The sequence below is a fragment of the Macrobrachium nipponense genome, chromosome 26 (genome assembly GCF_015104395.2).
Source record: "Macrobrachium nipponense isolate FS-2020 chromosome 26, ASM1510439v2, whole genome shotgun sequence".
Classification (NCBI taxonomy): Eukaryota; Metazoa; Arthropoda; class Malacostraca; order Decapoda; family Palaemonidae; genus Macrobrachium; species Macrobrachium nipponense.
This window is the reverse complement of record NC_087215.1, coordinates 2796802-2822439: the sequence shown is the minus strand read 5'-3', so window position 1 is coordinate 2822439 and position 25638 is coordinate 2796802. Positions and strand designations below refer to the sequence as shown.

The 25638-nt window shown below is 38.3% G+C and overlaps 1 protein-coding gene across 3 annotated transcripts; it reads left to right on the top strand.

The window, feature by feature from the left end:
* Positions 1-6340: 6340 nt before the first annotated feature.
* On the top strand, positions 6341-23670 carry LOC135199974 (interferon-induced very large GTPase 1-like). Of its 3 annotated transcripts, none has more exons than XM_064228164.1 (3): positions 6341-6497; positions 8675-8878; positions 17279-23670. In XM_064228164.1, the coding sequence occupies exons 2-3, from the start codon at positions 8689-8691 to the stop codon at positions 22684-22686; spliced, it is 5598 nt and encodes a 1865-aa protein (XP_064084234.1). In that variant the 5' UTR covers positions 6341-6497; positions 8675-8688; the 3' UTR covers positions 22687-23670. The 3 variants fall into 3 exon arrangements, with proteins under 3 accessions (XP_064084234.1, XP_064084233.1, XP_064084236.1); XM_064228163.1 differs by lacking the exon at positions 6341-6497 and adding an exon at positions 6565-6693; XM_064228166.1 differs by lacking the exon at positions 6341-6497 and adding an exon at positions 7497-7651.
* Positions 23671-25638: the final 1968 nt, after the last annotated feature.

Genomic DNA, 25638 nt, shown 5'->3' with positions numbered 1-25638 from the left:
TACATAGGAAAACCCACGGAACACTCATCATCGACTCCTCCTAGAAGTTGTCAAAAACATTTTGTATTTAGATTCTCGAACTGAATGTTTTACGAGTTCCCCGCCAGGAATTCCTGACTTCCTCTTCCTATAACATGTCAGAGAGAGAGAGAGAGAGAGAGAGAGAGAGAGAGAGAGAGAGGGGGGGGGGGGGGTGTCGGTTAGATCTCTCCCTCCCCCATTTTTCGACGCGGTGGAATGTTTCCGTCGAGATGACATCTTACGGACGGTGTGTGTCAGTGTGTGTGTGTGTGTGTTTGTGTGTTAGAGCCGAGGGCACTCCGCTGTGTATTCAAGAAACAATACTTAGGATGTTCTTCTCCAGTTGTGCTAAGACTGGACATTTTGTTATTATTATTGTTATTATATTATCTAAATGGCTCTCTCCCTCTCTCCTCTTCCAAATCAATTAAGAAGATCAGTGTATGTGTTAAGGCTCTATACAAAAACATCCTACGTACCCCAGAACAGCCAGCAAACATAAGACATATTATGTACTTCAGCTATGGACAAACACTCGAAAATCCAAGAAGCAGCAGGACATAGAACTTCAATCCTTTTTTTTTACAATTGCTATTTGATCTGTTAGACAGATCACAGGAGCTGTCAATATCCCTCTAAGGACATTCGTTGCTGAAAGAGACAGGTGACGAGTATTAAGCCTGTGGTATGAAGGTGATGAACACCTAATCTGACAGACCGTTATTTCAGAGCACTGCCTCAAGGGGACACTACTCTCCACTAATGCATTTGATCTTGAACAGTTTTTCACGCAGAATATGAACACCACGGTCCACACATGGAAGCATTGTTCAGCAGCAATGTTTAAAAAGCTGTCTGTGAAAAGTCTGCGAACTGTTTCCAAACAATATCCGCAAACATGTCAAAAACGTGTTTGACAAACTTGGGAAACAAGCTGCAGACAGGGTTTCCTGGTGTGTTTGTTTGTTTGTATGGTGTTTTTACGCTGCATGGATCCAGAGGTTATTCAGCAACGGGACCAACGGCTTTACGTGACTTCCGAACCACGTCGAGAGTGAACTTCTATCACCAGAAATACTACACATCTCTTACACCTCAATGGAATGCCCGAAAATCAAACTCGCGACCACCAAGGTGGCAGGCCAGCACCATCCATACCGACCACGCCACTGAGGCATTTGTTTCCTGCTGTGGACAGGACTTACAGCATCCCCGGCGAATGGCTTTGCTGACACAGCAAAGTTTGTTTACACATCAGAAGGATTTAGCTTTTATATCAAAAACAGGTTGAATGCAAGTCACTGACTTATCACAAATAAATTGAATACTAGACAACAAATTATTGGTAGTTCTGCCTACAATATAAAACTTAATCTAATCTACAAACTATGTATATATACATAAATCAATTCATGTACCTAAACGCCGTTTTCATTCAGTTGGAAAATTTTTTTATATCATTGCAAAGGATAACACAAAGCTTTCGCAAACCTCACGCTGCCTTTCTTGTGATTCTCATTCCTCAGTGGTTTTCATCATCACCAATCATTCTAACAGCAGTTATCACTAACTCTCCTCATGATTACAGTCTATTCAACTCAGTCATCCAGTCAATGGCGGACACCAATGATGACAAACGAACTTATTCCCCCAAACAACAGTCAGTTCCCTTGCGCTCATCTCGTCAAAATTCCTCGACGGACAATACTCATCTGATGCCCAATTCCCTTAAGTATATCAATTTGCTTAATGTGACTTCACCCAAACCATCATTCCTGTGGGAATGGCAGTGTTGGAAGCTAAAAGTATGTCCCATTTTCAAAGAATGGCGCGAAACTATTTTCCGTAAGTGACTGAACCTCACATGCCATTACCAATATTACGTAGCCTGATGGAGGCCATGAGTTCATTCCTTGGCAAAAGTCACTTGGTATACACTATATAACTGCAGTAACAATATATATATATATATATATATATATATATATTTATATATATATATATATATTTGTAAATAATTCTATGTAATTAACTCCAAGGGTTGTTCACAGTTTCACGGGCCAGTTTCACAGGCCAATTTCCAGGGCCCCACAGCAACCAAATCCATCCGCACAGGTAAGTAGTCCCTTCGCGCCCTAAGTCAGGTTAAGTTGGTTCGTTTGGTTAGGTCACAGCCATTGTTACCACACTGGTCGTGTGTTCCTCCGCCGATTTTCTTGTCCGACCTCACCGCCATCTGGCGGTAGGTTTGGACATGAAAATTAGTCGAAGGTAAGGTTGGCCCGAGTCTATATAACAGTTGACGGAGAACGAGTTTCTTTTTGTTCCAACAGCAGCCATTTGCTTCCACTCTCCAAAAACCAAGAAAGATTACTCGGGACTTTTGGTTTGATTTGACTTGTATAGATTTCTGGCATTATGCCAAGCACTGGGGCAACTAAGGCCATTCACCGCTGCAGCGGAGATGGACAGTATAAAAGGTTTGAAAGGCGTGACAGGAGGAAAACCTCAAAGCAGTTGCACTACGAAACAATTGCTGGGAGAGGGTTAAGGACAGTACGATGGAAGAAAGAGAATATGAACGGAGGTACAGTAAAAGGAATGGAAGGGGTTAGTTGCAGCAAGGGGCCGAAGGGACGCTGCAAAGAACCTTAAGTAATGCCTACAGTGCACCGAATGAGGTGCACTGATGGCACTATACAGCCAAAGGAGAGGCAATTCGGTGGAGGAAATCCCGGGAAACAAACAGGATATTATGCAATTAGAACCTTACTATCTCTAAACAATTCACTTTGTAGTTAAATCATTCATTTACACTTTTATCTATGAGTGTTGATTTATAGATTTTTATTATTTATTAATTTTTTTTTTAGTTTCTGATAAATCATTTCTTTCTGTTTTTGTTGTTCCCTTCTGTTACTTCTTTCGAAGAAGAAGCATAACATTCTTTGGAAGATTGGATTTAGAGTCAGTGGCCCCTGTGGCGGGATTATTCCATATGGATAGTGGTCAACTTCTGAACAATAATAGTAATAATAATAATAATAATAATAATAATAATAATAATAATCTGGAAAAACTAGAGGCTGAAGTAGCTCCAGGACTCATGCAGAAAAGTGTGATCCTAGAAACGGCTCACATAGTAAGAAGAGTGATGGACTCCTAAGGAGGCAGGATGCAACCCGGAACCCCACACTATAAATACCACCCAGTCGAATTGGAGGACTGTGATAAACAAAAAAATAAATAAACAATAATAATAATAGTATGCTTAGGAAGCAGACCCTTTCTCAAGCATACTATATTAAAAGTAATGGCTACTTCAGTAGCATTACACTTGTAGAGATTCTTCTCTATTTTGCAAATAGCGGCTTTTTCCTTACTACTTAAACAGGCTAGTAGAGCGCCTTTAGAGGCGCCTTTCTAGCCGATTTTGGCCCTGTATTTGATCATGACCTCCATAGGCGCTCTACTAACCTCTTTAGCACGGAAAAAGCCGCTATTCGGAAAATAGAGAAGAATCTCTAGAAGTGTAACGCTGCTGAAGTAGCCATTACTTTTAACAAAATAATAATAATAATTAGCCTCCTAGCTATCATGGTGGCGATGAATAGGTTTCCATTCCAAAAATAGTACCTGAATTCACCACCAGGGCTACTGTGCGCCTCCCCTATATAGGGAGTCAGTGCCGTCAGCGTACCTCACGCGGTGCACTGTAGGTATTATTTAAGGTTCTCTGCAGCGTCCCTTAAACCCTCAAGCTGTATGCATCCCCTTTCGTTCCTTTTACTGTACCGCCGTTCGTATTCTCTTTCGTCCATCTTACTTTTTTTATTACTCTCGATTTCCCTTTCAGCGCTGAATGGTGACCTCAAAGGTCCCAGCGCTTGGCCTTTGCAAAGCCTAAATTTTGCATTCCATTCTATTCCAACTGTTTACCTCTGCACCAAAACAATATATAATATGTATATATGAATAATTATCACATGTCCGTGATTCATATAAATTATTCGAGCTACAAAATGTCCTTTAATGTCTAATTCTCTCTACCTCGGAATTAATATATATATATATATATATATATATATATATATATATATATATATATATATATATATATATATATACGCTTATCTATTGTGATTTCCCCTGAGTCTTAGTTGTTTAAATGGTTAACGTGAATATCTAATATTTGAGGGAAAAAATGCCGTATGTGAATTAGCGACAAAACTAGGGCATATCTAATCATTCACAGACCGAACGAAGTTTAAATGGAACAATACGGAGAGAGAGAGAGAGAGAGATAGATAGAGAGAGAAAGAGAAAGAAGTTTGGAACGTGTATGTGTCAAGAGAGAGAAAGAGATTGTGTGTGTGTGTGTGTATGAAGGAGAGAGAGAGAGAGAGAGAGAGAGAGAGAGAGAGAGAGAGAGAGAAAAGGACCTTCAGCCCATGTTAGCGAGACTTCAATTGCCCTCTCTACCCGACAACCTGCCCCAAACCCGTCCCCTAACCCGCTACACACACACATGCCCAAGCGCACACATTCTTTGCGATTTATTTTCTGTTCAACAAGACTTCCTGAGGAAAACTGGAAAAGTCGTAAGAGTGGGGTTGCGAGCCATACGACCTCATCTGGGAATAATATCATTCTCTTACCATGATGAAAAGATACACAATTTTATCACGAAATGAAATTAGCAAATGCAGGAATGTGATATATATATATATATATATATATATATATATATATATATATATATATATATATATATATATATCATAAATTGATACATATATGCATATACATACAATATCTACATACACACACACACACACACATATATATATATAATATATATAGTAATATATATAATATATAATATATATATATATACTATATATGCATGTATGTATATATACATTATATACGTGTACGTGCATATGCATGTGGAAATGAACGCATGAGAACGTGTTCAAATATATAAGAGAGAGAGAGAGAGAGACTGCCCAACGCATTGCAATATATGATTGCACTCGGTTGTACGCGTTCAATACGTGCAAGGCGGGCAGTACTCTACAAGCAGGACCCACTAGACACGTCACCGAAACCAACTGAACGCGACCCGATTTCAGTGCTTGACTACTGTTTATTACTTTCGTGCAGAAGAAGCCGTTACTAAAGGCCATTTCCGCTGTTAATCAATTAGCAGCGATAGCCTAAGTCTAGCTCTAACCACACAAACACACATACACACACCAAGCGCCATTTCCACGGGTAAATGACGCAGCGATAACTTCACACACACACACACACACACACACACACTTGAAAAATCGTATCCTGTTCAAGGACATCAGTAAAAGGTTACTCTACGAGATAAGCTTATCCAAGACCTTTCACGTATATTATAGTACAGCACTTGACAACAAGAGCAGTTCATTGTTGACGTCACAGCGGTTGGTGGTGACCTTCAGGCGAGCGACGGTATTTCCGTTATACGTCTATTGCTGTATCCCCGCCCACTCGAAGATGGCAGAGTTTGCTGTGACGCATAAAAGCATAATTGAAAACTGTAGGAGAGCATCGAAGCATAGCTGAATACGTAGAAGAGAGTATCAAAGCATAGCTGAATACGTAGAAGAGAGCATCAAAGCATAGCTGAATACGTAGAAGAAAGCATCAAAGCATAACTGAAAACTATAGGAGAGTATCAAAGCATAAATGAATTTGTAGAAGTGCGCCAAAACATTATTACAAACTGTAGGGAGCATCAAAGCATAATTGAATATGTAGAACAGAGCATCAAAGCATTGCTGAATATGTAGAACAGAGCATCAAATTATTACTGTAAAAATGCTAGAGGGAACATCAAAATCATAGCATAACTGAATACGTACAGAAGAGTGCTGTTCCTTACCCAAACCTTTAGATTTCTCAAAAGTAAAGTGAATTATTGCAGATGGCTCCTAACATCCATTTATGGTGACAAACTAAAATCAATTGTGACAGATGAATCTATGAAAGAAATCCTTTAAACTCGAGATAAACTTGAATTATTAGGTATGTATATAACACTACTACTGTAAGAAAATTATTGTGTAAATGAAAATTGCTATGTTTGTAAATAAACTTTATTGATTTAAATAAATAGATAAAGAAGAAGAAGAAAAAAAAAAAACGTTCGTGACGCAAAGGTTAGTACCATGAACACGGACGCGTCAGCGATACGCGAACGGGACGGTTACTAATGTGGTGCAATACATACTTTTAAGCCCCTGCAAGACGCCCTTTCCCTACCCCATCCTCTTCCCCGCCGCCGCGCCGCGCCACCGCATTCCTTCATTGCTCAGCGAGTGAATGCAGTGATAAGTGTAGCTACCCCTGACATTCTTCAGCCCCCTTCGACAAACGTCGCATTTCTACATATCTTTGTTCATTGAAGTAAACTAACAACTAATGCCAGTGGTATGCAGGTGAGAGTGAATGCGCGCGTATAATGATGGAGCTGTTTATCAGTTGTCTTTGAACATGGCGTAACCTCGTTTAATGCGCCAGCTGCTCTTGAGTTGTGTTCAAACAATGGTGTAACATCTTTTCTGCCCGTGATATATTGAATGGATAATTTCCGTTCACTTCTGTGCCTACGTATACCAACACACGCACACACATGTAACGTATATATTGTGTATGTGAGAGATTGGCTGGTTTTGTGTTATGTGGACACACCATTTTGATATCGACATTGGTGGCACGGGAATCTGACACACGCACATATTCCATATTGCAGGAAAGGAAGGAGCTACGAATGTTCATGTATTTTTGCTATGTATATAAAATATGCATACATATACGCACATAAACACACTACTTTGCAGAGTTCCTTATTGCAGGACAGAAAGCAACTAGGAATGTCCATGTATTTTCTAAGCTTTTGACTTGCAGAATGCATAGAAAACCAATTGACGTAGGCCAGGTATTTTCGAAGCCTTTGACAGGCAGAATGCAAAATCGAATGAAATATGTTGCACAAAGGTTTGGCTTGTTGTGAATACTATGAGCTGCTTGTAAGATGATTATTAGTTGTCTTTGGCTTATGTTTACAGGTTAAATCATTGCAAAATGTTTTGGTGATGAAGATTGCAGAGGCATCGTCAGAGGTCTGATTAATTATAACTTGGTAAATGCAAATTTTGAAAGTGGTCTTATGTCGCCAAACTCAATTGGTAATACAGTTTTGAAGGTGAATTAACATGTACACCCTGTAATGTGATTTGAAAATTTTAAGTTTGTTGTTTATCTTAAGGAAGCTACCACTACCAAAAAAAAGCATGCCGTAAACCACCCGGGGGGGGGGGGGGGGGGAAGAAGCGACTTGCGTACGTGGTACGTGTACATAAGAAGACTGTGGCAAGTGGATAGATGTATAAAGTATAGGTTGCAACTTCTAGTAAGCCAGTGACTTGAAAGCAAACGGGTTGTGATGTCTGCATAACTTGTCAAGGTTAACCGTTGTCAAAGCGTGATTAACATGATTACGACGTGATAGAAGTTTCCAACGTGTGTATTACATGGTTGTGACGTGTGATATGAAGCCCATCATTACTGTTATGTTTGCAACTTGTATGCAGTAAGTTGCTAGTGTGTTAGACGTGCAGAATATATTGCCATCATGTTTATGGCAAGTTTGCAACTTATGTTTAATGAGTGGCCAAAATGTTGGATGTGCGCCATATGTTTATGACATGTCTGTGATGTTTTCAACTTGTGTGTAATAAAGTTGCCAACATGTTTGATGTTGGCAATGTATTGCCTAAATGTTATGTTTGCAACTTAGCTATTTCTAAGTAATGATGGTGTGTCTGCTCGGGTATTTCTAAGCAATGATGGTGTGTCTGCTCTGACCTTGGGAATTTATTTTTCCTGAAGGTTTAGTGCTTTTGATGAAGAAGCAATAGTTATCAGGTTTTGGGGTCAACTGTTATCTACCTTACTTTCTATCTCACCCAACAATGATGGGACACCTTGGGGAAGTTTTGGGGGTTTTGGTTGGGGAGAACAACATACAAACATAAACAAAGCAGCCATGTATGTGTTCTGGTAGAGGCCAAGGTATAGGCAAACCCTCAGGAAGCTCTATGTTCCATGGAACGGAGCAGCTGAGGGGAGGTGTGGTTCTCAGGGTGGTGAGTGTAGAAGGTATGATTTGGTAATGAGGAGGGCAGTTGGATGTTAGGTAGAGAGGCCTGGTCGTAAGTAACAGGTGATTGACAAAGTAGTACTTTGTCAATCACCTGTTACTTAGCGTTATCATTATGCATAGCATATACCTACTTATGAATTTATACAGGTGTCCCCCCTTTCACATCTCAAATAAATGGTCGCCCTATGAGTAACCAAACACTTCCAGTACCAGATCATCAGACCGAGCAATCATAAATAAACATAAAACTTAGCAATCACAAGTAAATTTAAAATATCAGATCGATCGTCAACATACTGAACACCATCCTATTATAAAGCGATAAGAAACTTGTTGTAGTATATTAGGTAAATTCTCAATATGCTTTCAGCTAAGTAATTTCTTTAAACATTCTTATAACACTATAATTCAAACAGCTCTCCAAAGATATGAAGTCTTTGTAAATTTCAGGCCATAGTGACATCATGGATGATTTATCGAAGCACATCAAAGAATGTGGACTGTCTTCAAGGTGGATCGAGATTTTTCAAGAGCTTGGAATTGACACACTTGAGGATCTACGGAAAAGTCTTCACACATCAAGTATCAAGGAGGAGTTGAGGCGTCAGGCAAAGCAGGATGAGGAAGAAGCGCTGAGGATACTATTTGAATGTTGTGAGTATGATTTAAACTAACGTCAATATTCATTATAGACATGATCAGACATGATATAGTGCTCCTTAAAAAATAAAAAGGACTTGGATGCAACTTTTCAAAAGCCAGTATTTTGTGAGGATATCAATTAGATTATAAAATTTTTGGCACATAGCCAAGTGCCGGAGCCGAGGGGCCATTCACCGCATGTATATCTTTAGAAAAAGACACTATCGCACAAACAAACATGCAAACAACCGATCTAACATACAATTCATTCATTCATAAAAGTCAAACAAGAAACCTAAAACAATTAAGGGAACAAAATTACAATTTGTAAAAAGAGATTAATATTTTTTACAAATGTCATAATTTGCTCTGCCTGGGCACCTTCACCTAAAATATCGGCAAGAGTCTTATTTGCCAACAAACAAGCTCTACATTTGTTTTCAAAATGAGGGCACCCCACCAAAATATGCACCACAGTCAAATCCACATGACAGGTGGGACAGCGAGGAACCTGCCTATCCACTCCACTCGTCATTAGATACCCGTGAGTATATTTAGTGTGGCCAATACGCAATCTAGCTAAAACTGTCTTGGACCTTCTATCCATCTGTCTATGAGGCCAAGGATGAACAGTAGGCCTAATTAACTTTAATTTGAGATTATTATCTAAAGTAGACGAGTGGGCCTGCCACTGGTATTTACAGTAAAATTGAATGGTACTTTTAAAATCAGAAACAGGGACGCCCTTGTTGGAAATGTGCCTAAGCCTAGTTGGAGCCTTAGTTGCAGCATCGGCTCGCTCATTCCCAACAATACAACATGGGACTGAGACCAACAAAACCTAACAAAAACCTCTTCTATTAATTTAAAGATAAAACCAGTCTTGTACCTCTTGTACTAAAGGGTGGGAAGAGACCAGGCTTCTAAGAGAGGATAAAACACTCAAAGAGCCGGTAAAAATGGTAAAAACCTTGTCAGTACAAGATCTATAAAAAATATATTTAAGAGCAATCAAAACTGCCAGCAGTTCAGCTGTAAAAACGGAGGAATTAGATGGAAGCTTCTTTTTAATAATAATATCACTTGTCACTACAGAGCAACCAACACCATCAGAACCCTTCGAGCCATCAGTATATAATATATATGGTAAGAATAAAGTTTCTTTTGATCCAAGAAACTTGCCCTCAACTGATCGCCAGAACTTTTGCTCCTGCTGTCCCTAATTGGGCAGATCTCTAAGCATGGTTTATTCCAAGGAGGAAACTTCGAGGGTGAAATTTCAGCTACTGCAGGAGGTAGTAATCCCACCTCCCTGGCAGAGCTTGCTAGTCGAACTTCAAGCGACTTTGGCAGTCTAGGTCTATTTGGGGCTCTATTACTTGGTTCTTTAACGTACTTACAGGTGGGGTTCAGCTTTGATGTGAGTACTCTTGACTTGATATGCATCTCAAGCCTAATTCCTCCCTACAGATAAATAGTGTGGGGAAAACCTGACTCAACATATAGGCTTTCTACTGGTGAAGTTCTATAGGCTCCTGTACATATACGTAAAGCCATATTATGGACAACATCTAATTTCTGCAGTGTTGTCTTGCATGCACAACCATAAACTTGACAACCATAATCAATTTTGCTGAGGCATAAAACCTGGTACGTCCTCAAAAGGATGATTCGATCTGGCCCCCAATTAAAATTTTACACAACTTTAAGAATATTAAGACGAAGCCTTACGTTACACACAGCTTCATTAATATGTTGAATAAAAGTTAATTTTTGATCAAATGTAACACCTAGATACTTAATGCTATTTTCATAAGGTAAAATGGAACCATTTAAAAACAACATAGGGATCTCTTCCACTCTTCTTAATCGACAAAATCTTATAGCTTTGGTTTTTTCTGGTGAAAATTTGAACCTCTTAGCACTGGCCCATAATGTTGCAGCATTAATAGCAGTCTGGATCTTTTGACAAGCTTCGACAGCTGTAGACTTACTACAGATTATTGCATAATCATCAGCAAAGGCCAGACCATGCACCCCACCGACGAGGAACTTGTTTTCTAGTAGCTCCTCGTTGAACAAACTACATTAAAGAGTGTGGGACTAAGGACGCTTCCCTAAGGTAACCCTTCTTTTGAGGGTAAGCAGAAGAAATGTAAGAGCCCATTCTTACTTTCAGGTAATGTTTGACAAAAAATCTTTAAGACAATAGAACAAATTACCCACAATACCCCAGTCAACAAGTTGCATAAGGATACCCCCTCGCAAGGTAGTGTCGTAGACTTTTTCCAGGTCATAGAACACTTCTATTTTTCCTAAAGCTAAACTCGATTAGATAAAAGATTCTTTGACTCCAAGTACCACACAAGTCGAGCATTGACCGTCCTCTCATATATCTTGCTAACACAACTAGTTAGGGCAATTGGCCTATAGTTCTTAGGAAGGAAGGAATCTTTAAAAGGTTTTAAAACCGGTACAATAATAGATATCTTCTAAGACTCTGGTGAAGTTCCTGAAAGCCAAAAACAGTTTAAAATGTCTAAAAGAAATTGTTTTATACTTGTAGGATGATTAAAAATCATTGTGTACAGTATATCATGTTCCCCAGGAGATGTTGGGAAAGATAACGAGATTGCATGATCTTATTCTTTCATGGTGAAAGGAAGATTATACGACTGAATTTAAACTAACAGGAGGAACAACTGTGGCACCGTCCCTAATATTCCTGAATGCAGGAGAGTAATGTAGGGCACTAGATATATTGGAGAAATACCTACCAAGGGTTTCTGCAACTTCTCTGGAATCAGATATGAGGAAGCCATCAGTTTTCAATATAGGCAAGGGAGGTGGAGAAAATTTCCCTTGCAGTTTTTAGATTCTGTTCCAGACTAATGACATAGGGAATCATATTTCCACTCACTTATGTATCTAATAAAGGATTCCCTCCTTGCTTGCTTAAATGTTTTCTTTTGCTTAGCAAGAACTCTTTTATAGATAATTTTATTGACTAAGCAAGGATATCTATGATATCTCTTGTAGCAAGTTCTTGTTATCTTTTGGCTCAAGGCACATGAATCACTCCACCAAGGTACCACAGGACGCCGAGGTTTACCAGAAGTTCGAGGAATGGACAGCATGTCACCACAATATACTAATTAAATACTCATAAGCAGATGTTGGCCTCTGAAAATTATTTATCTCCTGATCAACTTCAGTAGATTTTTTATTTTAATAACCCCCAGTCAGCCTTCCCTACCTTCCATTTTGGTAAATATGAAGATGGAATATTTTTCATATACTTAAAGTGAATGGGCCAATGATCACTGTCATGATCATTCTGGTCTACTAACCACTGGTAATCTAACCTCAAAGATGAAGAGCAGATAGTGAGGTCAATGGTCGAATCAGTATTGTGAAAAAACATCATGTCTTGTAGGGAACCATCATTCATTAAAGTGATGTCATTTAAGTCAAGCACCTGTTCTATTATTAAACCCCACAGGTCGCAGTTTGGCTCTCCCCAGAGGGTGTGCTTGTCATTAAAATCCCCCATCAGAATGAAGGGTTTAGGAAGCTGGTCTATCAATGTCTGTAGATCGTTTAATTCTAGCTGACGGGGATTACCCTGCGTATTCTGCAATCTATTTTCAAATGATGGATCAAGGTATAGAGAACAAATAGTGATCCATTTATAATTGAAAATTTGAACTGCACAAGCCTGCAACACAGTGTTCAACTGAACAACCCTGTGATTAACTGACTTGCGGACTATGATGCCTGTGCCGCCCTGAGCACGTACACCTATCAAGGGTGGAGACCTATGAAATGAATAATTAAATCCCAAGTTGGGAGTATGCTCTCCCAACTTTGTCTCCTGAAGACGCATCACAGATAGGTCATGTTCCTTAAACAGAACCTGAACTTGCTGTCTATTTGGTATAATGCCATGGATGTTCCACTGCATGAGAGCCATTCTTTAGAGGATGAAGAGATCTTAAAATTCTCTACTAAGTTAGGAATTTGTGTCCTGGTAAGAGAGATCTTATCAGTTTTACCACTACTTTATTATCTAGATCTAGGTGTTACAGATCTTTTAGATGATGGGCCTTCACTTTCCCTTTCAGTTTTGCTTTTGTTTTTCCTATGATGGCTGAGTGACTGTGAATGAGCGAAGAGGGGGAAAGGGCCCTCTTCTGACGAATAAAGAGGGCCTCCATCTCCTCACCAACATCTCCACGGTGCACTGTAATATCAGGATCAGGTGAGGGCTCAATGTCAGGCAATGTCCCTGACAGAGAAAAGTCGTCAATATACTTAGATCCGGCTTGAACCAACGGGGTACCCTGGCTTGACCAGAGTTTCTGTAATATGAGGAGCCCCACCAGAGGGGCATGGGAAGCCCCAACAGAGGGGGGGGCCGTGGGTTGCCCCACTAGAGGGGCCATAGGAAGCCCCACTAGAAGGGGCTCCAGAAGTAGCAGTATTGGATTGTTGTGCTTTCAAGGCATCTGAATAAGATTTCCTTGCCAACAGCTTCTTGGCCTGTCCCGCACTGATGTGTCGGTAATAGATTTTAGTAATGCCTCTTGTTCTTTCTTGAATGCACTACATTTCTTATCACGGGCTCGATGTTCACCCTTACAGTTCACACAAATTACCAGTCCAGAACATTCCTCATGCTCAGGCTGGCCACACAATTCACAAAGTTTATTTCTGGTACAAACCTTAGTGTCCAAAAACAAAACATTTAAAGTACTGGAGCACTCTTGGTCTATAAGGACAAACTTTCATAATTTCACTGTCAAGAACAATGTCTGATGGCAAAAAAAAATTTACAAATATTAAAATAGCATCGACAAGCAGGGCACTTTGAAAGCCTTCCAAACCACATCTGGACACATTTCCAAAATTTCCTCCTCGTCCATTTCATGTCATTCTTCATTAAGGGGACCGTCGGCTATGGCGGATGACTTATCAACTTGAAAAAAATGAAAAATCGAGTTATTATTTCTATCTATGCAGAAACATGCCATACATGCTTTCTAGAAGTTTCAGCCAATTATTTTTACAAATAATGAAGATATAGCAGTTTTTAAATGATGACGTCATCCTAACTGCGTCGTCTGTATGACTGAGTTTGACAGGATTGTCTTAGCGTGTTTATTTTTGCATATGTACAGCGATTTTTTCAGATTTGTTTCGAAATTCTCATACGTCTGGCAGCAATGGAAGGTAGGGTGAGAGCTCTGGGCAGTTTTAGGCGAGACTCAAGAGAACAACTCGGTTACTCCACAGACGTTAAAGTGGTTGCATGCACATGCATTGGTTTACTTGCTGTTTACGTTGTTTTTATAACTTCCTAGTGAACTTAAGCAATGCCGAAGTTACCTAAGATCAAGAAGGCTACTCAGCAACTAAGGCTAGCAAAATTAGCGAAGGCCAGGAGTGTGCTGAAAGAAAAACACGAAAATTCATTGTTATGAGCTCCCTCGTTGTCTCGTGTCACGCTGTCAACATCATTGTCTCCTGTCACACTTAGGGTATTAATACCCCTTTTAGGGGGAGGACCAGGATCCTTGATGTAGTAATCAACAATAAAAGTACAAATAAAGTAATTATAATAATGTTGTTTTGACTTTTCTAAGAGAAAAGCAGAAATTTACATAGCAAATCTTTGGGAGCTCATAACTCAAAAACATACTTATTTGCATGTTGATAGCCATTACTCGGTTATTGATTGTCCAATTTTAGAGAGAGAGAGATATCATTAGAAAGAGGAATAAAAATCCCATAATTCCTTGAGAGCCATTTTTTTCTTTCTTCCTTTCTTTTTTTTATGATTTTTTTTTTCGAGTGTCTAGACAAAAAAAAATTTTTTTTTATTCATAAAAAAAGAAAAAAATCAAAATTCTGTCCTCAGAATTATTCCATATATAAAGTAGATTTAATGGTATGATTTTCAATACAATTGATGTCATATTGGTGGAGAAATCGCTACCTAAATTTTTTTTAAATAATAATTTTTACTACTAAATTAAAAGATTTTGCTCAAATGACTTTAAATTTCCGTATGATGAAGATACTATATATATCTAAAACATATAGGGAAATTATGTATTTTGAATAATAATAAAAAGAATACACAACATAGGGGACGGTCCCCTTAAAGATAACACCCTTCGCAACCCTCGGGATCAAGCGTCAAATTTAGGAGCATTACATCTGTCTTGGTATGAACTGAAAATTATGATGCCGAAAGTTAGTTACTTCTGGACTCCCAACATTCCCAATCTTCTGGCTTACCAACCTCTTCACCTTGAAGAGATTGCCTCTCTCACCATGTGTTGTAATAATTAACCACTTAGCTGGGTCTCTTGATCTGGAGGTTTTACTGGTTCTACTAGGATCTTTAGTTTCATTTGGTGGTCTATAAATGTCAAGATACCAAAGTGACCTCTTCTGCCTCTACAAGTCCAACAATCTAGAATCTAACCTGAACTCTCTGTAGCCTCTGTGAGCTTCAAATTCGTTGTTGAAAAGAGTCCAGAATTCATAAAAACAATAATTTTTACCAATTCCGTTCCATAATTCTTAATGTTCCCAAATTTACAGAATTCATTAAATAGTGTGTCATAATTCCAGTCTAAAAGGACTGGTATCACATACAAAATGGTAGTAACAAGTTCATTCGAAAAAGTCACAATGGAGGAATTACCAGAATTTTCCTTGTCCTTATCCTTGCCTAAGTCGTCAACAGAAGGTTTTACTAATGTCTCCGTAAGACAAAGAATTGATGATTCGTCCAGGTAGCCCCCACCAACCATGGAGCCACTTTTAGAGAACAGTGTTATCCCATACAGGGCTGCCCTAGGGCTACCACCCTGATAGATATACACCCCACCCTCAGTGCTCAAGGCATCATGATGTCCGTCGAGATCAGACCCAGCACTAAGAGCAGGGTTTGACATCTAAACTTTTCCTTTGCTTGACCATGTTAGGTACTAGAGTTCTACGGATGAAGTGGCATGCCAACCATCCTCACCCTCCATCAGATCCAACGAACAAGTCCAAATCATGTCCAAAATCAATCCAAAAGTCATCAACATAAAATCCATACCTTATAGGGGGAGGAAGCAGAAAGATGAAATGTTTTTAGTAAAAGGAAAAGGGCTGACTTATCTAGTTGGATCAACAGCTGGGCACCAAGCCCCAGGGAGAAAGCAGTTCCCACCAGGCATCAGGGCCCAGCTGCTGAACCCTAAGCCCCTCATCCTTGGCAAGGCTTCAGCATCTGGCGGGGTTGTGAGGATATCATTATGTTTGTGAGCTATAAACTTCCAACCTCCTTCGGATGGATACACCTGGTACCAGAGTTCTGAGGTAAGAGGCCAAGGTTATTAAGTTTCTCCACTAACAGAAAGTAGGATAATGTGGCCAATGGTTGTGGTGAAATTAAGTATCTGCCTCAAAACCCCATTGGATGAGGCCAAGGATAGTGGCGGAACAAACTCTCTACCCTCAATAGCCAATAGCACAATAAGGCCAAGGGGGAAAAGGCCATGGATTGTCTGTTACATCATTTAGTTTGCCAAATGGCAGAATGTTGAGCCAATGTGGGAAACGGTGCATTCAAGGGAAGGTTGACTGTTTGGACCCAAGAAGTAACCTCCACAGAGGACAAGGTCGCAGGGTAATGCACACAGGCCAGAGCAAGGATTCCATGAATTTTCATATGCCACACAAAGTAATCATCAAAACTTTCTTTGGCCAGCGCACATCCTCTTAGGGTCGGATGAAATGTCAATTAGATGTTTAATGTAAAGACACCAAATTGGAACACAAAACTGGTACCAAATTGCAGTATAAAACTGCAGTTACTTCTTGACCATAAAATCTTCATGTAATACATGTTCCCATCTTGTACTTTTTTCATATGTTGTCATTCCCACCTGAAATGTTTTATCCATTACTGAATTTGACAACTTACAAGTCCCAACTAACACAGTGGAATAATTATACATAATTAAAGACGGACAAAAGAGTGAGAAATTTACGTGACTGGATTGACACATCAGGTTTTAGGTCTTTGTTACCAAAGTGATTTTCTTAAGTACTACCTGGAGGGCAGATCCCCAGGTTGTCTGTGAAGTTGAAGTGCCACTAGTAATGTGTTCTCTAATAGTCTAATGTTTAGTGCAGTAAAACCATTCATTCATGCCAAGATAAACCCCTCTTCTCTTACTGAGTGAAGATCTTAGGTTTACTAGAGCTGAGGTTCATATTGAAGGGAAGACTATGTGACTGTTTCAAGTTATGTCGGCTGAAGCCAGTTTATTTATTCTAAGCATTACTACACTGCAAGAACATTTAATATAAGTTGTAATACATGTTAATACATTTTTTATCTTACAGGTGTATTGTATGACGACACTCCATGTGACGTTAGACAAGATCAGTCATGTCTGGAAGTTTCACAGTGTGGTGACGGTGCTGAACGTGAATCAGGAGCAGTGGATTTACAACAGCAGAATCCTAATGAGGTAGAACTCTTAGAAAAGCTAGGTTTAACTTCTTTTTTCCCAGATAAAATTACATTAGATGTAGTGAACAAGAAGTCATCACAGAAGTTAGAATATGTAAAGGATATACCTTGGTATGTGCTTTCCAAACTCTTAATGCTAGATTACAGGGCAAGAGATGCCATCATTACACCAAACATTAAGAGAGAGCTTGCTACCGCATGTAAACAGCCAGGTATGCCAGCAAGAGATGACATTGAGGACTTTCTTACAGAGTTGACTGGGGAACATTCAGGAGATGTTGCTTTTGCTCCCCACCCAACAGATGTAATTATGGCAATCATCATGTGCTCATCTTACTTTGTAAAACAGATCATCTGTGAAAAACTGTTCTTGTGCAAGTTAGCCATCCCGTTAGTCCTACCTTTTCCAAAACAACCCTCAATGTTACTTTTGTGGCCCCTGAGAACTATCCACATAGAGAATTATTCTGATCGTAGAAGCTGCCCGTCAGTATCGGCATTAAAGCAGCCTATTCCAGTGATATCATGTTTGAGACTGGGGGAAATTTCACAATCAAAATCTAAAATCTTGAATGAAGTTTTGAATGACCAAAGTCATCCCACTTTCTTTCACAAAGATTGTGAAAACGGAATGAATAAGCGCTCATTTTCAGAAGGGTCTGTAGAAGTTGCTTGGCAGCTTCATGTGCCAAGAAGTGATAGGTCAGAAAAGGTCAACAAGACTACCAAGGTCATTTTGAATCTTCGGGGGAATGGAGAAGCATATGAAGCGACCACCCACTTTCTTTTCAAAGTGTCCAATGTTGCTATTGTGATGATAGATATCCAACACTGTAAAAGCGACTACATTTCTGAATTTTTAGAGAGAGTTTCACAGTATGATTCAAGTTGTATCCTAGTTGTAACCAAGCAGCCAAATGCACTCCTTGGCACAAAGGAGAAAGTGGAAATTAGAATGTTTTTAGAGACATTGCAGAAGATGGAGTTTCCCAGGGAAAGAATAATATTTGACTTTGAAGGAGCAAAGGCAAAGAATGTCAGGGTTTTTAAAGAAGAAATAGAACGGAAATTAGATCAGTGTTTAGAAGGAGTGAACCCTAGATATTTTGAACACGTGTTTGAGGAAGCAGCAGAAGCCTTTGGAATTACTGTGGATGAAAAGGCCGTGAAGTGCAGGAAAGTGAAAGGCAGAGCACATTGTCTTCAGAAATGTATTGAAGAACAAAATAACGTCTGCCTAAAAACTCACCATCTACGGATGCAGTGCAAACCTTGGATAAAATGGGCAAAACTGAATAAGGAAGAGCACAGACAGGAGCATAAAGGTAATAGTACAATAGATGCATATGTTGACAAGATTTACAGAGAAAAACTGAAGGAAAGAGTTGAACAGCTTCGGTTCTTACAAAGCCAAACCAAGGTGTTTGGTATGTTTATGAAAGATTTGGTCAGTTTTTCCAAAATTCAAAGGGTATACTATCTGAAGTGGCTGAAAATCTATCTTGATGACTTGTCTAGACAAATACTGCCAGAGCAGCAAATGAAATTTAATCAGTTGTGGAATGAAATTAGCCTAATGGATGACAAGGCTCTGGGAGAAGGACCCCAACCTAAGGACATGAAGCAAAAGAGGGATGATCTTCAGAAGCGACTAAAATCTCTAGAACAAGAACTGTCGGATTCTTCTTTTGGCTTGGAACATTTTATGAGGGAGGCAGCACAAGCCTACGAAGCTTTTTCAGCCACACGAACCAAGAATCATAAGATTGCTCATATAAAAGATTTACCCAAAATAATGGCTGAACTTATGATGCAAGGCTTTCCTTTGGAACTCATGAATGAGATGCAGCTCACGTACCACCTTGTTTGGGTAGAAGCTGTGTTACAACAGCTGAAACAGATAATTGGTGACAAGAAGATTTTTGTTTTGTCCATCTTGGGAATCCAAAGCTCTGGAAAGTCGACATTGCTTAATGCAATGTTTGGCTTGCAGTTTGCCGTTGCTGCCGGAAGGTGCACACGTGGGGTCTATGCGCAACTTTTGCCGCTGCCTGAGGAGTTTTCATGCAATAAGTACGAGTACCTTCTGGTTGTAGATACTGAGGGACTGAGGGCTTCAGAGTTAGGTCATGAAAAGGTCCAACATGATAATGAAATCGCAACCTTTGTAATTGGGATAGGAGATATGACACTAGTCAACATCAAAGGTGAAAATGTAACGGAGATTGAGGATGTACTACAGATCGTTATCCATGCATTGCTGAAAATGAAACTGGTTAACAAAAGACTAGCATTACAGCCATCATGTTTTTTCATTCATCAGAATGTACCAGCTCCAGATGCTGCTGAGAAACTAAAGCTAGGCCAACTCAAGTTTATGGAAACCTTGAACCAGGTGACAGCAGCGGCGGGAAAACAAGAGGATGCCCCAGAAATTACTCGATTCAGGCAACTCATAGAATTTGATTACAACACAAACATTTTATACTTTCCCGACTTGTGGAAAGGTAACCCTCCTGTGGCAGCAGTAAATCCTGGTTACAGTGAAAGCATTAGTAAAGTCAAGGAAGTATTGCTTAAAGATGTAATGCGAAGAAGAACGTTTCAAGTTGGTATTCAGGAATTTCTCATGAAACTGAAAGACCTGTGGAATGGTATATTGGATCAAAACTTTGTATTCAATTTCAGAAACAGTCTTGAAATTGAGGCTTATAGCATGCTTGAGAATGTACAGTCAGAATTACAGTGGTCTCTGAAAAATGCAGCAATGAAGTGGTTAAATGCTAAAAGAAATGTAATCGAAAACAGTGATAGTATAGCCGATTCCATGGAGGCCTCACTTACTGGTGAACTCCGGAGTCATCTTGGAAAGGAATTAGCTGAAGTGAAAAAGAAGTTAGAGAAACATTTTGAAAGCAGATTTGCTGCAGTTTTAGAACAATGGAAAGCAAAATCATTTATCAGGCTTCAGGAAAGCTATAATGACATAGAAAGAAGAACGATCAAGTCCTTGAAAGATGAACTGAGAAGGAAAGTAGTCCAAGTAGACTCTCTGAAAGATGTTAAGAAATACAAGTCTCTCATAATGAATGAAGCAAAGAATTGGGCAAATGAAATAAAGCAGGATAAACTAGACGAAATCCTAAATGACCAAGATATGAAAGTTCACTTTAGATATAAGTGGGACGAATGGATGAAGAAAGTGGACTGTGGGAATGATGACAATGAAGAAAATATTGAAAGTAAAATAACGAAGATTTTGCATGAAACATTCCCAGAAGATCACGTACTTGTGAGAGAATCATTATCAAGTGCACAGTCGATGTCAGTGAACTTATTGCAGCAAAAGCTTTATGACTTTGTTGACCAGTATGTTGCCAACAACTGGATACATAGTGGCTGGATGTCAAAACTAGTAACTGGGATGTTACCAAAGGCAGTCGTTGGAGATTCTCCAAAGAATAAAGCAAAAATGATTATTAATAAAAAAGTCAGTGATATGCATTCTTTGGTGCGAAATGCAAGTAGGCCCATTGAACGTGACGACATTAAAGTTATTTTAGAAGGAACTAAGGCTATAGTAAATGAAATATTGAAATCTGGAATAGGTATCGAACTGGTAGATCAGTTTACAGTATGCATGGCATTTTGTTTTTACAAATATGTTTGTGAGGAGTGTAACCAGTCGTATAAGGTCAGTATAATCAATGGAAATGTAGTGGATGAGCACAATTATCCAAATGAAATGTTTAAAGAGGTACTTTCCCGGTATTTTCCTGAATGTAGTCCTCTAATTGAGGCAGTCCTCCAGCAGGTTTCTGTGAAACCAAGTGTTCTTGCTGTCACAGAGCAAGATATCAAGGTACACAGGCGAGGAGTATGCATTGTTCATGCTCTTGTTGAGGCTGTACGGACGCTTCAAAGATTAAATCAGAAATTAGAGACATATGTCAATAAAACTGAAAATCTGAGTTTTAAAGAGGAGTATGTGGAGGAAATTGTAAAGATGGTAAAAGAACATGCATATATACATGATGATGTAAGGTTCACTAAACTATTTATTGTTAAGTTAGCAGTCCAAGCGTGTTACTACGCACTTCCAGTGTTTTGTGAAAAACACAAGAAATATAAGGACTCCCTTAATCCAGCAATGTATCTGGAAAGGGAGTACTATGACACTTTTTATGAAATTTTTCGAAGTTCTGTCCGTAAAATATCTGACGAGAAAGCACTGGCCCAGATTGTAACTGAACGCCTGTGTAAAGCAGTGCAGTCTGCAGTAGACAGAGATATTCAGAGAGAATTGGCTGATGATGTGAGAATCAATGTATCACAAGTTAAACTGAAGTCAACACTACTCAGGGCAGTATTGCACAAGCTGCTGGATGAGGACAATTTTGAAGAGTTTATGCTGTATCTTGAAAACTTGGATGCCTGCCTTCGGAAGTGGATTGCTCATTTTCTTGACGAGTACCTATTTATGGAGGGAGAGAATAGGTGCAGGTATGTGCAGATTGTTATGAAGGAAGCGAAGATTCTGTTATCCAAAATCTCTGAAAATGCCTTACAGACTTCTGTGGAGGTACCAGATGAGCAGGTGACACAAGGTGATATTAACCAATGGGTTTGGGAGTTCCACAAAAAGGTGTCAGACAAAGTACCAATTCCACTTGATGATATTTTAAGTCTCGTTGATGGATATGAAGTCCTTTCAATTGAATCATTCAAGAAAGCCTTAAGTGAATATTTAAAGAACTCTGATAAGAAATTCCAGAGGGTCTATGTAAACCATTCACGTGACCACCTGAAAAATGTGGACCCACCCACCATCTATGATATCATCTTCGAGGAATGTGTAGGGTGCACTGAAAGATGTCCCTTCTGTCACGCACCTTGCACTCTGAACAATGCAGACCATATCCAGCAGGAAATAAAACACAACGCAAAGGAACATTATTCACAGGCATGTGGGAAATACAGGTGGGTGAGCAACAACAAGTTGGTTACAGAAAACTGTACTGCAACTGTTGCTGGTAACGCACAGTTTCAGTGCAACGAAACAAACTACAGGTGGCATCCCTATAAAAGTTATCATGAGATATTCCCAGACTGGAAGATTCACGGAGATATATCCGTTGAGGCAACACCTTACTGGAAGTGGTTTTTAGTCAAGTACGAGAGGCAGTTAGCTGAAAGGTACAGGGCTGAAAGACCTGATATTCCAGAGTCGTGGAAACAAATTACCAAAGACATGGCACGAGAATCGCTTCGCAATTAGACAATGTCGATGGCGTGAATTAAATATTCCTTTATTTTATATTTGTAAGAGAAGAGTGATTGTGAACTACATTACAATTTGTAATCTGACTATAGTCTTTGAGATGAGAAGTTCAATAGCATGAACCAAGATTTATGTGGAGTCCAAAGTAGAATCATCAAATTTTGTTGTCTACTGTACACATATTTGCAAATCAATGTATGTTTGGTAAGTCTCCAGTGATATTGCTATAATTTAGAACATTACCCTGATTATGTTGTACAGATATTTGCCATTTTTTTACTACACCAAAAAGTATTTTTCGATGATGTTAGCTATAATTTAGAACATTGTTGATAGTACAGATATTTGCAAAACAATCCTTTTGGTTTCTACGGGAAAGTAAATATTCAGTAATATTAGCTGTAATTTAGAACATTGCTCTGGTTATATTGCACAAATATTTGCAAAACAACTTATATTATGTAGAAAATATAAATTTTCAGTGATATTAGCAGTAGTTTAAAACATTGCTTTTTGTACTGGTATTTGCATAAACAATGCTTATGGTCTACACTTGAAAGTAATTTAGAAAACTGTTTTACTTATGGTGTGCAGATATGAAAGTGATTTAGAAAACTGTTTTATATATGTTGTACAGATATTTTTAAAAGAATAATTTTTTCTTATTTACACTAGAAAGTAATCTTTCAGTATATTGGCTATATATTTGCAAAACTGTCTTTGTTCTTCACTGTACAGAAATTTTTCAGTAATGCTAGCTGGAATTTAAATTATTGCTCCGCTTATATTGTACAAATGATTGCAAAACAATTTTTACAGATATTTGCAAAAGTTTATTTTTATGGAAAAATTATTTTCTCGGTAATATTAGTTGTAATTTAAAATGTTGCTCTGATATTCTACAGAGAGGGAAGAGTTGTCAGCATATTAAAAAACATGTTCAAGCTGTTTATCTTATTCATCAATAAAGAGTGAAAGCACTGTGGTAATTTTTTTCAACCAAAATTCTCAAGATGGAAACGGAAGAGAAGTAAACAAACTTTTGAAAAGGGGCAATTGCAGATTCGGAGAAAGATGTTACTACAAACATCCTAAGGTATGTCACAACTATGAAATATATGGTATATGTACATACCTAGATGGCTATGAGGATGATTGCAGAGATGTACATCCAAAAATATGCAAAAACCTAAAACAAGGAAAAGGATGTAAGTTCGACAAAAAAATTTAAATATATGCACCCTGTAGCCATGAATCATAATCAAATAAATAATCAATCAAATATTAAAATCCAAAATAGGAAAGAAACAAATAAAGAGAGGAACAAAGAATATCAGGTGAAAGAAAAAACCAAGCCATCACCGCGATATGGTGGGTCACCAAAATATTTCCAACCATCAGCTCCAAGATACAACTCAAGAGATAAGAACTGTATTTATGATGCAAGAGGATATTGCAGATACGGAGAAAATTGCAGATTCAGACACAAAATGAATAATTATGATGAAGGAAGATCAAATATAATGGAAAAGTTGGATTTTTTAATGTCAGAATTTCTGGAAATGAAGAAAAGAACAACATACCAGAACAGGAAAGAGACGGGGAAATCCTTATTATTACCCATATTAAATGAAAGGATGAAAACACGCAAACCATCAGTGATGATGTGCAGGTTTGTTTAGTTACGAGTAACTCAAAAAGAAAAATAGAGTACTTAGAAGAACTAACCCAAATTGAAAAGAAAATAGATATAATGAATATAAGTGAAACCTGGTATTCCCAAGAGACGGGGAATGATGATCAAATAAAAGGGTTCCAAACTTGTAGATCAAATAGAAAAAATAGGAATCAAGGGGGAACCGCAATATATGGGAAAGACAAAAAACAAGGAAAAATATATGAGAAATATAGTAACTCAGAATGTGAACTAATAGCGATAGAATTTGAATCTGAAAAATTATTGAACATAGTAATATATAGACCCCCTAATACTGAAGAGTTTGACATAATAATAGAAAAATTGGATGATATATGTAGAAATTACAATGACTGAACTATTCTTCTATCTGGAGACTTTTACTTTCCTTTCGTAGACTGGAAAGAACGAATAGGAGATTGTGGTTGTATTTATACATATAAAAAGAGAGATTAATAACAGTGCAGAAGATATGAGGCAATTCGAAAACCTATTAGATATGCTACTAGAATACAGCATTCAACAAATAAATCACCTGCCAACAAGAAAGGAAAATACTTTAGACCTAGTATTTGTGAACGAGATGAATTATGTTAAAGAAATAATAGTTTATAATGCAAGTATTTCAGTCCATAATGTCATAGAATTAACAGTCCATTCCAAAGCAAGTGAAAACAGAGATAACCAAGAAATGAAAAAGTGGGAAGGACATGGAAAATACAACTTCTACAGTAAAAATATAAAATGGTCAGAAATAAATGAAGAATTAAAGAAAGATTGGGATAACATTTTCTTAAGTGATGACATAAGGGTAAATACGGAGATATTATATAAAATATTAGAGAAAATAGTGGAAAAATATATACCGAAGAAGAAAAGTAAACATTAGTCAGAAAGTGGAAAAAAGGTCTTGCAAAAGAAAAAAATGCATGGAAAGTTATAGAACTAAAAAGTAAGATAGAAAATGCAGAACAAATACAATCAAAAGAAAATGAAAAACGGGACTTGGAAGAAAAAACCCTAGTAAATATCAAGCAACAAAACCCCACACTATTATACTCGTACGCAAAAAAGGTATGAATAAAAGAAGAATAGAAATTGGCCCTCTAAGAATTGAAGGGAGATTAACGAATGAAAAAAAGAAAAAAAGGAAATATGCAACATATTGGCAGAACGATATAAGAGAGAATTCACCCCTACAATAGATAATGAATATAATGATATAGAAGTAAGGGATGAAAATAGTGAATATT

Coding starts and splice junctions, on each gene's coding strand:
- LOC135199974 (XM_064228163.1), top strand. CDS start 6,639: ATGGATAATTTCCGTTCACTTCTGTGCCTACGTATACCAACACACGCA. Junction 6,694..8,674: donor ACCAACACACGCACACACAT/GTAACGTATATA, acceptor TGTAAATTTCAG/GCCATAGTGACATCATGGAT. Junction 8,879..17,278: donor GAGGATACTATTTGAATGTT/GTGAGTATGATT, acceptor TTTATCTTACAG/GTGTATTGTATGACGACACT.